We start from the raw sequence: 15533 nt of genomic DNA, 5'->3' as shown, positions 1-15533 counted from the left end.
TACTAAATTTGAGCCAGACAGAAAGGGCGGTAAGTATGGCAACAGATGAAATTCTGACTAAATGTTAAGAAGGTTTGTGGAGTGTGTAGGCAGTCTTTTTTTGTTTGCTTGTTTGTTTTAAATTTTATCTCTAACATTTGTGGAATATTCTCATCTTGTAAGAAAATCTAAGTATCATCCACACCTTTATGCTAGGTAACTTAAATTTTTTGGTATTTGTCAAAATCAACAGAAAAAGAATTGGTACTTTAAGAACATTTTAATGTTCCTTATTCTCACCTCTCATCTCCTCAGAAACTGAACTTTAATAACTAAAACAGCAAAAGCAGTCACTTTATAGTGTTACAGGCTCAGCTACTAGACTCCTAAACCTTGCTGTCTTTAGAAGCTTAGGGAAGCAGTACACTCAACATCTTAAAAACAAGGTACCTCAAGCAGCTGTAACAATGGTCAGACTGAATTTAACCAAGGGAAGAGATACAAAAGGAATTAAAACACAATTTTCCCTGTATTGTTACTATAAAAAATATTCTGCTTTTAACTGTCCTCTCAAAAAACCTCTTCTCCATCAATTTCCAGGAGAGATTACAGAAACAGGCCTCCTTATTTATGCATTTTCATTTAGGCAGCATGAACATCCACCATGTGGTATAGCAGTGACTTGCAATTTTAAAGTACAAGTTTCAGGAGTCTGCCCAAGCGAAATCCTCAATTCAGTTAAACAAAGAAACAAACAAAAAAAAAACCCATCCATAGAATCACAGAATGGTTTGGGTTGGAAGGGACCTTTAAAGGTCATCTAGCCCAGACCCCTGCAATGAGCAGGGACATCTTCAGTGTGTCAGAGTGGGTCCAGAGGAGGCCACAAAAATGATCAGAGGGCTGGCTGGGCCTGTCCTATGAGGACAGGCTGAGAGAGTTGGGAAGAGAAGACTCCAGGGACACCTTACTGTGGCCTTTCAATATTTAAAGGGATCTTATAAGAAAGATGGGGACAAGCATTTTAGCAGGGCCTGTTGCGATAGGACAAGGGGTAATGGTTTTAAACTAAAAGAGGGTAGATTTAGACTAGATATAAGGAAGAAATCTTTTACAACGAGGGCGGTGAAATGCTGTAACAGGTTGTCCAGAGAGGTGATAGATGCCCCATCCCTGGAAACATTCAAGGTCAGGTTGGACGGGGCTCTGAGCAAGACTCAGAGCACTGCTTAATTTGAATTTGAAGTGGAGATTCTCTGATTAGTGCTTTGTTTTCTAAGAATGGAAATAAATAAAAATCAAAGATAAGAAAAGATATAATACCACCAACCCCACCGAAAAAACACATTAAAGGTTAACCTGAGGTATGAACCCTTCCCTTGTAGAAGAAGTCAGCTACTTTCTTAATGGCTTGTGGATTGTAAATAATATTCAGAGGTCTGGTACTGACTTCCAGGCGCCTCTCAAAATTGCTGTGGATTGGATTTCTTTCATAAAGCATCTCAAACACTGGGGCATCTGGATCTGCAACTGAACAAAAAAATGAGTTACAAAAAGCAGTTGTAACCCAAATCAAACAAATGGACAAAAGCAAAAAACAAACCCCAAAGAATTTGATAACTAATTTTTAATTGGTACTACTAGGAAAGTAGTACCTGTCTGAAAACTCTTCAGTAACAGAAAAGCAAGTAATATGATCAACTTCTACAATCAACAGAATTCAACATGTTTGCATATACAAAAACGTTTTCAGAACTGGGGTCCTAATGTTGAACTCCTAATTTTTTTTTCTTTTTTTTTTTTTAAACCAAGAAAAAGAGCAAGTGAAACTCCCATTGTCTTGAAATAAATAGTTTTCTTACTCACTTTCTTTAAAGTCAACCTGCACACACCCTTATGTCTGAACAAAGCTTCTATGATTTTATCTTTACTATTTGCAAAAAGCATTTCCATGAATTCAAACTTTAGGCACTCAGTTTTGAAATTTCTGGTTTGCAGGAATTATCTCATATGCTTGTTATCATCAAACATAAAATGAAATCTTTACCAGTGTTCTGATTAGTCATTTCTGAGGACAAACTTTGAAGTCCAAAGGAAGACATGCAGCCAACCTCTTTTTGCTGATAAGAATTTAAAAGAAAAAGATTGTTTAGATAAAATCAATCAAGCCACCTGATATAAACATAAAAGTATTTTCTGTATTACTTTTATGATCACTTTATAACTGAATTATATGTATATTCTGAGTTTATTATATGCATTTTTTCCCTTGAGGTAGTCAAACAAGAGAAGGAAGTATGACTAAGAAGCTAACACTATCTACTCATAACCAACTGAAGTCTGAAGTGCAAATTTCAGTCAGTTCTCTACAAATTACAAAGTACAAAATACAAAATTCTCATGGAATTAGATTCAAATTTTGTTTCTCAGAAGAGATATTCAAAATCTTTTCATCGATTCACTAGGAACTAAAAAAAATGTCCTGTATTTCTGCTTTTAGTGTAACAGTATACAGGTGAAATAACTTGGACCAAAGAGCTTTATGAAAAAGAACAATCACAGATTAAGCATAATGCTGATTGTTCCAAAAATCAAATCTCGTTCAACAAATTATCTTCTTCCCAACCCATGTAACTGTAATGTCAAAGTTACAAGCATACAGAGCAAACAATCAAGATTTCTACACATGATTTTTAGCAAGGGAGGGGAAAAGTAAGTTCAACAAGCAGAAATTTTTCTTCAAGACCTTTGTGTCTCTTTCTGGGATAAGACACAAACCAAGAAAAACCTGTGTTGAGTTTTGAAATACAACTATTTCCATACACACTTATGCATCCTACATAGCAACTTAAAGAGTTTTTTTCACCTACAGGATTCGGGAAAACAAGAACAGGAAATATGGTCCCTTCTGTTGCCAAATCCCTCAGAAAAAGACCACCAAGCTGAACTTTGAGCAGGGAAGAATTTCTGCGAGGAAGGGATTCTGCTAAGATCTTTACACCTGGAATATAAATACATAAAATGCTTCTATTTCTTTTAGTACACAGCACAGGTTTTATTTAAATTTTACAGATAACAAATATCATCCAACAAACAAGTCTTTTGGAAGTGCTTATATATATTTATTTCTACTAAAAAAATGAAACACAGAAATTTGGAACACATTACAATGATCGTGAAGCATGTATTTCTATAGCTGTCTTCCTTTCACACATAACAATTCTAAAATTAGATTTCTGAGTTGAAATCACTCACATATCTGAAGAGAGAAACTTATTTTCACTTGATACATCAATTTCCGCAAGCTGTTTTCATATTTTCATTTTGAACTTTGTTTCGAGATAGTAATTTAAAGAATTAAGAACAAAAATCAAAGGAAGGTCTGAAGGCTGGCAAAGCTCTGGTCTTTTTTGAGAACTAACAGAAATTGACTTAATACCTGAAAACTCGAGCTGCATAAAAGCAGTCTCCTCTGCACGCACCACCTTCTTCTCCTTATGCAACAGAGTGAAAGAGCCACCCTGCAACTGTAGATTTAATTTAGCAAAAACATGATCTCTCTTTGTAAAGGTATTCATGCTAGAAGCATCTGCAGCAGGATCAAAAAATTCATCTGCACCTAATTAAAAGAAACAACAAAACAACACATTAAATAAGCCAAGTTTCTGGAAGGCTACTGAAGAACAAAATTCTCTCTGAATTTGAAAATAAAGATTTCCCCAGCTGTAGGAAAGAAAAATAGAAACAAAAAAATAAAGCAGATATACTTTCTTCCTTAACAAAACTGAATATTCGGTAGAACTCTTCTATTTCAATTAAGGTAATGTAAAGCTAAATTTATGAAGACCCCAACAACCCAGTACTGTTAATGTTACAGCCAGTCACAGCATGTTACATGACCCCCACGCACCTGAACAGAAAGAGTCCCAAAGCCATTTGCCATATTGCCATAAATATCTATAATACTGGAAGCAAATGTATTTCGTATACTGCTTTAGAAATAAGCAGGTACACCAGGTACTGAGATTTTTTTAACAGGCTTTAGACAGGCTCTGCTGCCTAGGTACATCAGCTGACACACGTCATCTTTTAACAGTACAGAACCAAAAAGTCGCTTCTGTTCACCTTTCCCAGGTATGTAACTATGGTAGCGTTAACAGCCTTAAAACAGCCATACCTAGTATGTCTTCTGGATTCCACTGTTCCTGTGGGTCTGGCAGCAGCCCTTCAAAAGGTTCACCTTCATATGTTTGCTGAGCATATCCATACCAACCTCCCCAACCAGGAAACCAAGACTGAAGATACTGCAGCATTCCAGTGCTACTGCTGTGTGCAGACTCCGCTGTAGGGGAACCTCCAGGGGACTCAGGCAACGGCTCTTTAACACTCTATGTTTGAACATTGAAAACATAACACATTACTGCTGGTAAGTGAAAGACTATCACAAGTGTACGAAAACATCACAGTAAAAATACAAATCCATCTACTATTTACTCAACACTCTTCAGCATACCAGCAGTGATATTTTCATTCAATACTTAGCCTATTAGGAGAGCAGCAGCAAAAAATAACAAACACATCACCAGTTAACTGCTGCATATTCATACATGAAGCCATATGGCATTATTAAATCTTAGTCTAGAAACACTAAACCAAATAAGAAGTCACTTGACACCATAAAACACAGCTCTAAATTTTAGCAACTATATTTGAAAGAGAGACAACATTGTACTGTTACAGAGATTAGTCCGTACTTTATGAAGTGTGCTCAGAAAGCCATTTATATGAGGCTCACTTCTGCCATATAGTTATTCTGGGAAAATACTCATTGTAAGTCTTTATTTCCACTCTCTATTCTTAAGATGAAGAGTACCTGCTGTAGGAATTCTGGCAAGGTTACTATTGAGGAAGATCATCATATGACTGGACAAAAGATTTCACTGTGCAAGTGACACTACTGTAAAAACTACAGGAAGCAAGCACTATTTGCAATTTTAGCATTAATGCCACATGCTAACACTCTCTAGCAGAACAGAACACAATACCTCAGAATAATTCACTTAAAAATTCCAAATACTACCCTGTATGCAGAAGTTCCTCACCTCAGCTAGGTCATGAAATTTATCATGAACTATCTCATATAGTATCTTCAACTCTTCGTAAGTTTGCTCATCCTCAATACGATGCATTTCTGCCTGAAAAGACAGAAAAGGTAAAGTAACTGCATTAGAAGAATATAGCATCTTGTTGACAAACACATCAAACATTTCTGCACTAAGTTCCAGATTCCTAGGAAAAAGGTAACACTGACATTCCCCCGTATTATAAAAAAAGTTTATCTGCATTGTAAAAATTCCTTGCCCAACTGTATCTTCCTATCATGCATCAGAAGCAACGTTTGCAGCACAAAATTTAAGCCATGGAAAATAATCTGATTTAACAGAATGTCTAGCTAGCCAGGAGCAAAAAAAGCTTCTGTCCTGAGGTTGCAGAGAGATGGGGATGAGTCTCTTTAACCAAGTAACAAGCGATAGGACAAGAGGGAATGGCCTCAAGCTGTGCCAGGGCAGGGTCAGACTGGCTCTTAGGAAGTATTTCTTTGCAGAAGGGGTTGTTGGGCGTTGGAATGGGCTGCCCAGGGCAGGGGGGGAGTCCCCATCCCTGGAGGGGTTGAAGAGTCGGGTTGACCCAGTGCTGAGGGATCTGGTGGAGTTGGGAACGGTCAGGGTGAGGTGAATGGTTGGACTAGATGACCTTCAAGGTCTTTTCCAACCTAGATGATTCTGTGAGTAAAGAGGGTAGGGGAAATGAACTGCATAAATTAGGACAATGTAGTATTCATATTTAGTTACTTAGGCATGTTGCCTTCTTTGTGCTGATCAAAAAGTTGTTTGTGGAAGCTTATGATTCACCGCATCTAAAAAATATATCATGGAACAAGTAAGCAAAAGGCATTTTTCTAGTCCAATGGCATTACCCTTGTTACATTTCACAGCTCTGCTGAAGACAATACAAGCTATGTGGAAGTCTCCTGCTCTGCCAGGTACTACAAAATCTCCAGTACATCGACCTACTCCTACAGTTCATGTCTAAATAGCACAAGTAAGGATTACATACAACTTTAAGTATCAATAGAATTGCACCTGTAATTAAGACAGGTGAGGTACATAGTGCCCTGAACTTATTTAATGAAAACCTAAAGATAAAAAACCAGCTAATTTTAGTTCACAGTACTTTTTTCTTTCTGAAGTAGGACACAGGTTCATTGTTAGGGGCACTTTCCCTCTAAATTCTTCATCCTAAAATCAACTGTGGAAAAACAAAAAACCAACAAAGCACCCCCAAACACACTGTTAACTAGCCACGATTTTTCCCACACTATCTACCCAACCATATGGGTGACCTGACACACTTCTGATGCTTAAATACTTTCTGAGTCTATAGAGAACATGAGTTAAGAAAGCATGTCACTGACTGACACGAGCATTCTATGAGAGTTAATACTATTTTTGGTGAAAACCAGTTACAGCTCAAAAAAAGGACAGCTTTTTGCACAGCAAAACAAAAACACAAGAACCCTGCTGCACACACACCTCCCACAAGCCCAGGTTTCAAGCATTAAAAACTCAGTTGTGGTCAAAAGACAGTCTGTTCAGTGAAAATGGCCTGCAGTAAAACTAAAGATGCTTCTAAACTAGAACAGATTTTAAATTTGAGAAAATGAAACAAATCAATTGTAAGATGATTAATCAACATGTAGAAAACACAAATCTAAATACCTCCTCTGCAGCAGACAGCGGTTCCCCCTTCAACTTGCTATAATACAGGTCAGTGTAAGATACTGCATCTTGGGCCCGATGTAAAGCAAACTCCCAGGTAGAACGTTGTCTCTGCTCCCTGATCTCCGAAAGATTAGCATTCAAAGCAAAGATCCACCATTCTCGGCAGCTGAAACATTTTTAAATTACTGTATTACCAATATTTCCAAAAACACCAAATGCATGTCAAACTGTCAGAAGTCCGGGAGAGGTTCAGTGAAAAAACAGAGGGCAACTGGTCAGAAAAAGCATCAGTATTAGACAGCATATACGGGCTAGCTCTACAAATTCTGTACAACAGTGCTCTGCAAAGTCCCCCCCACTTCAGTGGGTTTTAGTATAGCTGTTAAATATCAGGCAGATACAACAAAATGTTGAGTTACACAAAGCTCTGGTCTGAACTGATACCATCTTTCTTATTTATCAACAAAAGGAACTTAATAGGAGCTCTTTCCATAAAGAAAATTTCAGAACATCACAGTGTGCGCATGGGGGTAGAACTTCCAACTTAATTTCAGTTCTTGGAAACTGTGAGAGAAAGATTTAAAGCCTCAGGTAAGAATAATTTTATTTTAAGGCTGAATTACATCTGATAATTAAAAATGATTTATGAGGTAGGGGAACAAAACATGAAAACTGAAACTGATTATCATCTACCTCTTTATATTTGTCTTCACTCTAGTCTCCCTAGTATATTAATATATATTAATACCACATATGTAGATATACTTACTTCTCTGTTACTGTAACCTTTGGTCTCCACTTCCTGAATTTGAGCTGTCGTTCCTTTCTAGCCAGTTCCTTTAAAAATCCCATGATCTGCTGATACTGCATCTTTTAGTAAAACAATACACAGATCAATTAGGTAATATTTGAGTGTTTTCCAAAGAAAAGGGGATGAAAAAACAAAAAAACAACCATAGGCTTAGTTTATCTGCATCACTGGCCTGCATATGGCTTCAGAATTAAGATTAATGTTAATTCATAATTTGGTTCTCCAGTGTCACATATCTTCTCCCAGTAGCTAGTAGTTGTGACATTCAGTTTACAGGCTTCCTTACTTACAACACACAGAATGACATCTCCTTCCATGTCAGATTATCAACTTAGCATTGGCCACTATTGTATATTCTATAGACTGAAAAACCCCATATGCATCCCTCCTATTACTACAATTAACAAACAATGATGTAATTTTTGTACAATAACCAGCTGCAGTAAAATAATTAAAATAGTCTGGAATGCTTGGTTTTAAAACAAACAACTTCTTCAGTATATCCCTTTCAGCTGCCTCTAAAACTAAATCTTTAAGAAAGTATTAATTTTATGCTACAATAATTGGTATTTACGCTGTTACAAACACTACCACAGTTTTATGACCCCTACAGGTATCGCCCTGTTTGAATCAGCAACTATTTTCTTAGAACTGGTTAATTCAAGATGGCATTTTACCAGCAGAATCTTCAGAAGCACTGACATACAAACAACAGTTGGAGCACGTGGGAAGGAAGAAACACAGTCCATGTCAAACTACCAATTTGAATTTGTAGACATTGTGATAACCAAAACATAAAGGAATATCTTCTTTAATCAGTCATTCTGTTAGAAACTGACAAGTGATCTTGGAAGACTGACTAGTCTGGATACCCAACACAGCCTGTCGTAGTTAACAGCAGAGAGCTCCTGAAGGCCTCCCTGACCCTGCCTCTCAACAGTCGCTGTTTCAGATACTGAGAGTTCAATGAAGATGGTTGGTATGTACCTGTGAAAGCTTCAAGGGTATAGTCTCAAGCTGAATGTCACACTCAAGCCGCGGAGTCTGGCGTGATCTTAAAGGCTCCTTAGAACAATTTCGCTTAAGAAGAGCAGAAGTGCATACAGGTTCCATGATGTAATTGTGATCACGACTTTCCATACTTTTATCCATTGCTTCCTATGGGTTACAAGCAAATTTATTCTATAAGAAGTGAGTGTACAATATTTTTTCGCATGCACTGGTTTCATATACTAGAATACACTTTATTAGCATGCCAGTCCACTAAAAAACCTCGTAAACATGTTCTCTCTTTAAAGGTAAAACAAGCCTTTGTGGGTTGCACATGTATCCTATCATTACAGCATGAAACTATCATAAACTTCTGTTGCTCTTAAAGCACCAGATCCAATAAATTCTAAGTCAGTTAGGTCTGCAATATAGAAAGCAGACTAACAACAACAACAAAAATCTCCCTCTTGTACCTGCAGCTGACCAGGAGGCAGGTCACCCAATAAAGTGCAGTTGGTATCCCAATAAACACTGAAATCGGCAACATCCAACTGCTTTTTCCTCATCAGCTTCTCTACCTGAAATAGAAAAAGTGGAATAAAGTCAAGATCACACCAGCCATGTTGGTTTTAGTTCTACATACTCAATAAACAGTATGAAATGCCCAGAATCAATTTATTACAATAACCACAAAATTACTAAAATGCCACACTTTTTACTAAATATTTACTAGGACCCATAAAATACAGCATCACATCTTAGCTGCCATGAGTTCTTGTACAAAAAGTTATACCTACTGGTTCAAATACTGCATTTTGCATTGATACATTTTTGATGCATATGCCAAATGCAAATGGCTGCAAAGGATTTGTGACACCATCTTCAAACCTCAAATGGACATCCTGAATTTTTAACTAGACAGAAAAAAAAAAAAACATTACTAGAGACAACTATTTACATCATTAGAGTGGACAGCAGTACTATTCATTAATACTGAAGCAATTTAATATTCAATTTCTGCAACTCTCCAACAAATTTCTGGTAGTTATTTAGATCTCATCAAAATCCTATTCCTTGTTTCTGGTTTTGTACTCTCTGGTTCTATCTTCTTCTCAGACACCACTAGTCCCTGCCCTTCTTCCCAAAATCAACCAGCTGCTTTTACAAGACAGTGTACTTTATTTTGCTATCCTGCTGTTATTCTTCACTTTAAAGGCAAATGTGTAATTGCCAACCAAAGACTCAAATTTGGTTTATGTACTAGAATCACCAGCATGGGCCAGAATTACAAACTAATAATAATACAAGGCAACCCAAACTAATTTACATTGGTAAAACCTTTTGAGAGCACTGAGTTACTGTGGTTTCTCAGAGAATGCAGAGTCCAGGACTGAGAAAAGTATAGCTACTCTCTCCTTGAGCTCCTGCACCAAACACATTCTTCTCAAACATATCAGGAAAAGCAAGTAGTCTGAGGTATCTTGTTTCTAAACTGTCCCTAGTGAGTTGAAATGCAAACAAAAAATATAGTCCGTCTATCTGCACATAAGGAAAAAGAAGGATAGTCCTTTCATGGAGGCCAGCAGACAAACTTTAGCAAGTAATACATAGAGAGCTTCCAGTTCTTAAACACAAATGATTAGTGATGTAAATGTTGCTAATGTCATGAACTACATGAGGACTTTCAAAGAGAAAAAGCAACAGAGTATAACAGCCATACTTTTGAGTCATTTTGATACTTAGAAGACACATGGCAGATTTTTATTAATAGTAGAAAAAGATTGATTAAAGAACTTGAGAGAACACACAGGCAAATAATCAAAATCACAGATCAGCAGAAACTCTGAGATTTGTTTCTTTACAAATCATCTTTTTATCAAAACAAAACATGCTCTTCTACTTCATAAACAATTCATTATTTCGGTGGGTTTATAACTAAGAAAATTAAAATGTGAGCAAAACCCATCAGATTTCATGCAAATTCATTATCCACCTACTGTTACCAACCAAAAAAAGTCAACTTTCCCCTTGGTAAAAGCAGGATGGAGGATTTTTCCTCTCCACAAGTCCCCACTAGGACTAGTTTAAGTTATGAAGGTTCAGTCTGAGAAGGGACTGTCCTCTGCCAAACATCTACCTTTGATTTACATATTTCTTCTCTGAGGACTACACAATGTGAAGTACAGTGGGCACAGATAATTCTTAACAAGTGGGAAAAGCTCTACAACGCAAAGGCTTACTTCAATGTTTTCTACAATTCTTGTGACTACAGATGCAGTAACTGAGTACCAGTAAGATTCCCCTTTCTGTTGTCGCTCTTTCTGAAAGAGAAAATAGGGATAAGCATTAATCATCACTGTAACAACTGGTCAGGAAACATATACCTTGTTACACTGAAATTACCATGAACAGGGAGAAAAAGAAAAAAAACCCAACAAATTCACTATCTCCAATATATGTGGGACACATGACATGGCGGGGGCGGAGTGGGACAGAAACTGCACTGTGTTAGCACGTACAAATCAAATTCTAAATTAGTTTCCTATGCATTTCTTCTCCTACTTGTTAAGAGACTTAAATGCAATCCATCTACCATAACGGTTTCTTCACCGTGAAAGACAAGTGTGACTCACTTTCCATTTTTCTTCAAGTGCTAGAAGAAGGGCTTTCTTGTATTCTCTTTCTTGCAACTTCTCCCTTTCCTCATCAAAATCATCTTTTTTTTCTGGTGCACCAATTAAGTGCAGTTTTGAGACAGATATCACCCATGGATCCACATGCGGGCGATAAAAAGGTATCTGTAGTGTTATTTTGCCAATGAAACCTGTATATACAAAACAGAGGTGCTATGAGATTCCTTGTGAACAGACTTCATCATCCTTGGAAAACCTGAAAGAAAAAGCAGTGTAAGAAACAAACAAGCTAAAATAGAAGTGGATTTCCTGAAAACCAGGTTACCTCCTTCGTTCAAGCTTCTGACTCACAGGTAAAGGTTCTTCTAAAATATGCAATACTTCCTGTTTATAAATATTTGTCCTGCACACCCAAGCAAAATACAAACCTGCCTTTACTTCAAATGGTAATTCCAGTTCCTTCAAGGCATCTTTCTTTAGGGGCAAGTTTTCCAATTCAACAGCACCTATACAAAGAGGAAAAAGAGATAAGTATGTTAAACAAGATTATGTTAAAGAACGCCAAGCTGAACGTTGTAAGCCGAAAATGACTAGCATCATCTTTTAAAGAAAAAAAAAAAATAGCATTTCATGAAACCAGCCAACCTACCACTTCCAAGTTGTGTAACAATTGCAGTGGTTATTTAATATACTTGTTAATTTTCCAATGCCATGTGCTCAAACTATTTGATGAGGTCATCTAGAAGCGATCTTCTGCAAGGTTTTAGATCTGAACTTTACTGTAACCAAGGAGAAAGCTTCTACTCTTTGTCTTTTCAAAAGATACTTCAAGTATTTTCTCAATGTTACAAAAAGCATGCACAGAAAAGCTTTGAAGTGTTACAAAGTATTCTCACCAAAAATAGCAGATAATAGCAGCAAAAGGTAAATTAGACATGACGTAAACTACAGGTCTTAATTACAGGGATGTAACTACCAGCACCAACACATAAGAGGCAATGGCTACAGAATACTTCCTGCTACAGTCCCTCAACAGGAAAGTTACTGAACAGTATTAAGAAAAATGACACTCAAATATTACATAAATTAAACCTGCTGATAAGATATGCTAAGCATACTTTTGAAAGCTTCATATAAATTCACTTAACATTGTTGATAAGAAGCAAGAAAGACAGGAACACAAGAGAATTTACTATTCATTGTAAAGTGCTAGCACAAATATTAAAAGCGTTTATATAAAGGTTAAACACATTAAGTGATTGTTTCTTTTCCACCTTCCAGTTATTACAAAAACATAAGACACTTTTTTTTTTTCTTGTAAAATCACAGTACACCACTACAGAAAATACCACAAAGCCTCACCCTTTAGAAGAGCGACTGAAAGTTGGTCCGTGTTCAGGTTATTGACATATTTGCCCAAATAGGTGTTGAGGACCCAGGCTACCAATCCTTCCAACATGACTGTCCTAGAAGAGGGCAACTAATGTTTTGCTGTCATTTTTTGGATTTCTGTTCCATAATTACAGTCTCACTCTGAAAGAAAAAACATGAAGAAAATGACTGCCTGAGATATATACTCTCAGCAGAACTCATATACTGCTATCATTGTAATTCTTACTGTAATCAATCTAAAAGGCAGTAAAAACGCTTATGCTTGATTTCTACCTTAAAAAAATGCTTTATGCTATACCCTTTAAGTCTCAAATTAGAGTTTCATATAGAGCTTTGATGATTACAGAGCACTCCCATTTACAAATTAAGTTCATCTTTCCATCCTTTTTCTAATCAAAACACCACATTTCGTTGCAATAACCAAGAAGGCCAATCCACAATCCTCTTCCAGAAAAGGGAAGACTAAAATTCTACATTGATCTGAAGCAGTTTTACTCTGGCCTCCTCGATTTCTGCTGCCAGTATTTTCCTCAGGTTGCCAGCATTCTGGTTTTGGAAGCCTGGTCTAAAGTAACAGCCCAGAGTCTTCGACTGTATTTTTGTAGAATTCTTATGACATCTGTGAAACAACTCACCCTACCCAAACCCCTTTTTTGGGAAGAGTGTATGTGTGGGAAGTAATCAGATACAAGTCACATATATAGCTCATCAACAGTTACTCTAACAGGTTTTCAAAGCGATAGCATAGATGACTGCATCGAGGGAAAAAAGCTGCATTACTGAAACAACACTGGTCATACATGCAAACATTTCCCTTGATACTCTTCTCCAAGGACTTGTTTCAACTTAGGTGGTAATCAGATCATTAAAACCCCTAAGTACCTGTTCAAGTTTTTAACCAGTGAATTGCAAAACTACTATTAGCTTCTGCAAGGACAGGATCAAGCATGTTATTACAGTAAGGAAAAAAGCACGCAGGCCATATGTTCGAATGCAGTTAAGTGTTATCACTTCTGTGTTTAGAAAAGTCTCCTGATCCCACATACCTCTCTAAAGCAGTGTACGGAAAATTGAATTCCACAGAGCAGAAAAGCAAGATATGTCAGACTTATTTACATCTGACAACAGAACAAAAGAACAACTTCAAGAGTTAAATTTTAAATTTCATATTAAGATTCAGGATTTTCCTATAATGAGGTTTGCTTGATTTTAGGCACCCCCATTTAAGCCTTTCTTTTAAAAAAGCCAGTGAAAATATTTAACTGATACAGTTAAATAAATAACCAGAATTAAGCAAATAATGAAAGGCTTTTTCTGAAGGCTGAAAAGTGAAACTATGCTGTCATGCAGAATGAAACGCAAGTATCAAAGATACACAGGGAAGTTACATTTGAATGAAGCATATCCTCATGTTAAACACGTTTAACATTTTTATCTTTGTAAAATTTCTCAACATTTTTCAAAAACAACAGTATTATACCACATAATAAAGACCAAACATTCGTACACATGGGGCCACCACCTTAAATTGTAGGGTTTTATTCTAATAAAATCGACAAGAAAGCTAAAGATCAAACAAAAGCAAATACAGTAACCCTTGTCATGTTACCCTTTAAAAGATAAGTAAATAAAAAATCTACAGGTGTTAGGAGGCAAATCAGAGAAAAGATCTTGAAGATTCAGAAGCACAGACCAGGTTAGCATCCCAGCAACTGAAAACCACCAGTACATGAACAATTCCGTGCCTGAAGTCATCATAAGAACTGTAAATAAGGTAAATCACCTCCTTAACTTAAACTTGTGGAACATAAGTAACTATTTAGGAATCCTTCAAACGTTTTAAGTCTTTTACATTTGTAACTTTCTAGTCCACTGCTCTGCCACTGGAAAGAAAAACAAAACACTTGTTTTCTATGACAGTGGCTTTATTTCCTTAACATACATAGTAAAAAACGAACAGTAAGCGCTTATCAAGATAAGAATCAAAGTCCAAACCAGGAACTCACTCAAAGCTGGCTTTTTCTGGAAAAAAAAAAATGCCACTTTTCCAACAGGGAGGACGAGCCAGGCCCTGGAGGAGCGGGGCCGGGGGCAGCTGGAGGGCTGGGCGGGAAGGAGGGAAGCGCGCGCGGCCGGCGCTGTCAGCGCAAGGGAGAGGGGGCATTTCCCTCAGCGCCCGGTTATACAGAAAAAGGGCGGGGAGGAGCCTTCAGGACACTCGCCCTTCTCTCTCCACGCAAGCAACCCCATCGTGGGGAGGAGATAAGGCAAGAGAGGAGACGTGTTGGCACGCGACGCGTGTCGGAGGCGAAGCGAAAGGTCACCTTGCCCAGAGGCGGCCGGAGCGAGCCCTGAGGGGAGGCCGGGGGCAAATGGCCTGCGCCACGCGGGGAGGGCGCCGGCGGGGCACGCTCGAGGCCCGGCCACGGGGCTGAGGGCGGGGGCGCCACGCAGAGCCGCGGCGGGGGGTCTCGCTCCTCTCCCCGGCCCCGAGGCGTAAAGCCAAGGGCGTGCGCGGCCGCCCCTCGCCCCCCCCGGGGCCGGGACGGCGGGGCGGAGCCCCGCGAGGGGCGTGCGGCAGGGAGGGGCCCCTCGGGGCCCGGCCCGCGCCGTGCAGCCGCGGTCGAGTTCGGCGCGGAGGCTGACGCAGGAGGAAACGGCAGCCGGGGCCCGGGGCCCGCCCCCAGCCCGCCGGTACCCACCTGGGCTCCCGGTGGCGGCCGCCTCCTGGATGGCGCGCGGGGCCGGCGGGCCGCACGCCAATCGATCCCGAGCCAACCGGCGGGGGGACGCCTGGCTAGGGGAGCGCCGAGCTATCGATGGGCGCCTCTCCCGCCCCTTTGAGGCTGAGCCGGCGGGGGGCGGGGCCCGTCCTCGCCGCGCGCCGCCTGCCGGGGCACCGGGCGGGGCCGAGCCGTCGTGAGGGGCCTGTGGGGGGCCGGCCCG

At 39.0% G+C, this 15533-nt stretch overlaps 1 protein-coding gene across 9 annotated transcripts in view; it reads right to left on the bottom strand.

Moving 5' to 3' along the window:
- The window catches only part of VPS13D (vacuolar protein sorting 13 homolog D), a 108745-nt gene extending 93331 nt beyond the window's left edge, over positions 1-15414 (bottom strand). For 6 of the 9 annotated variants that reach the window (XM_074848261.1, XM_074848268.1, XM_074848264.1 and 3 more), the window contains exons 1-16: positions 15290-15414; positions 12558-12728; positions 11624-11701; positions 11196-11386; positions 10803-10883; positions 9360-9476; positions 9036-9140; positions 8560-8730; positions 7531-7631; positions 6759-6927; positions 5082-5174; positions 4157-4367; positions 3419-3598; positions 2850-2980; positions 2027-2099; positions 1339-1509 (exon numbers count right to left, since the gene is read on the bottom strand). In XM_074848261.1, the coding sequence (XP_074704362.1) occupies positions 1339-1509; positions 2027-2099; positions 2850-2980; positions 3419-3598; positions 4157-4367; positions 5082-5174; positions 6759-6927; positions 7531-7631; positions 8560-8730; positions 9036-9140; positions 9360-9476; positions 10803-10883; positions 11196-11386; positions 11624-11701; positions 12558-12654 (1969 nt within the window). In that variant the 5' untranslated portion in view covers positions 12655-12728; positions 15290-15414. Of the gene's footprint in view, positions 1-1338; positions 1510-2026; positions 2100-2849; positions 2981-3418; positions 3599-4156; positions 4368-5081; positions 5175-6758; positions 6928-7530; positions 7632-8559; positions 8731-9035; positions 9141-9359; positions 9477-10802; positions 10884-11195; positions 11387-11623; positions 11702-12557; positions 12729-14593; positions 15138-15289 lie in introns of those variants that run through there. The other 3 variants (XM_074848262.1, XM_074848269.1, XM_074848270.1) reach the window with 3 other exon arrangements.
- Between the last annotated feature and the right edge of the window lie 119 nt (positions 15415-15533).

This window comes from Strix aluco, chromosome 22 (assembly GCF_031877795.1).
Source record: "Strix aluco isolate bStrAlu1 chromosome 22, bStrAlu1.hap1, whole genome shotgun sequence".
NCBI lineage: Eukaryota > Metazoa > Chordata > Aves > Strigiformes > Strigidae > Strix > Strix aluco.
Note: the sequence above shows the minus strand (reverse complement) of the source record. Positions and strands in the feature narration are given on the sequence as shown.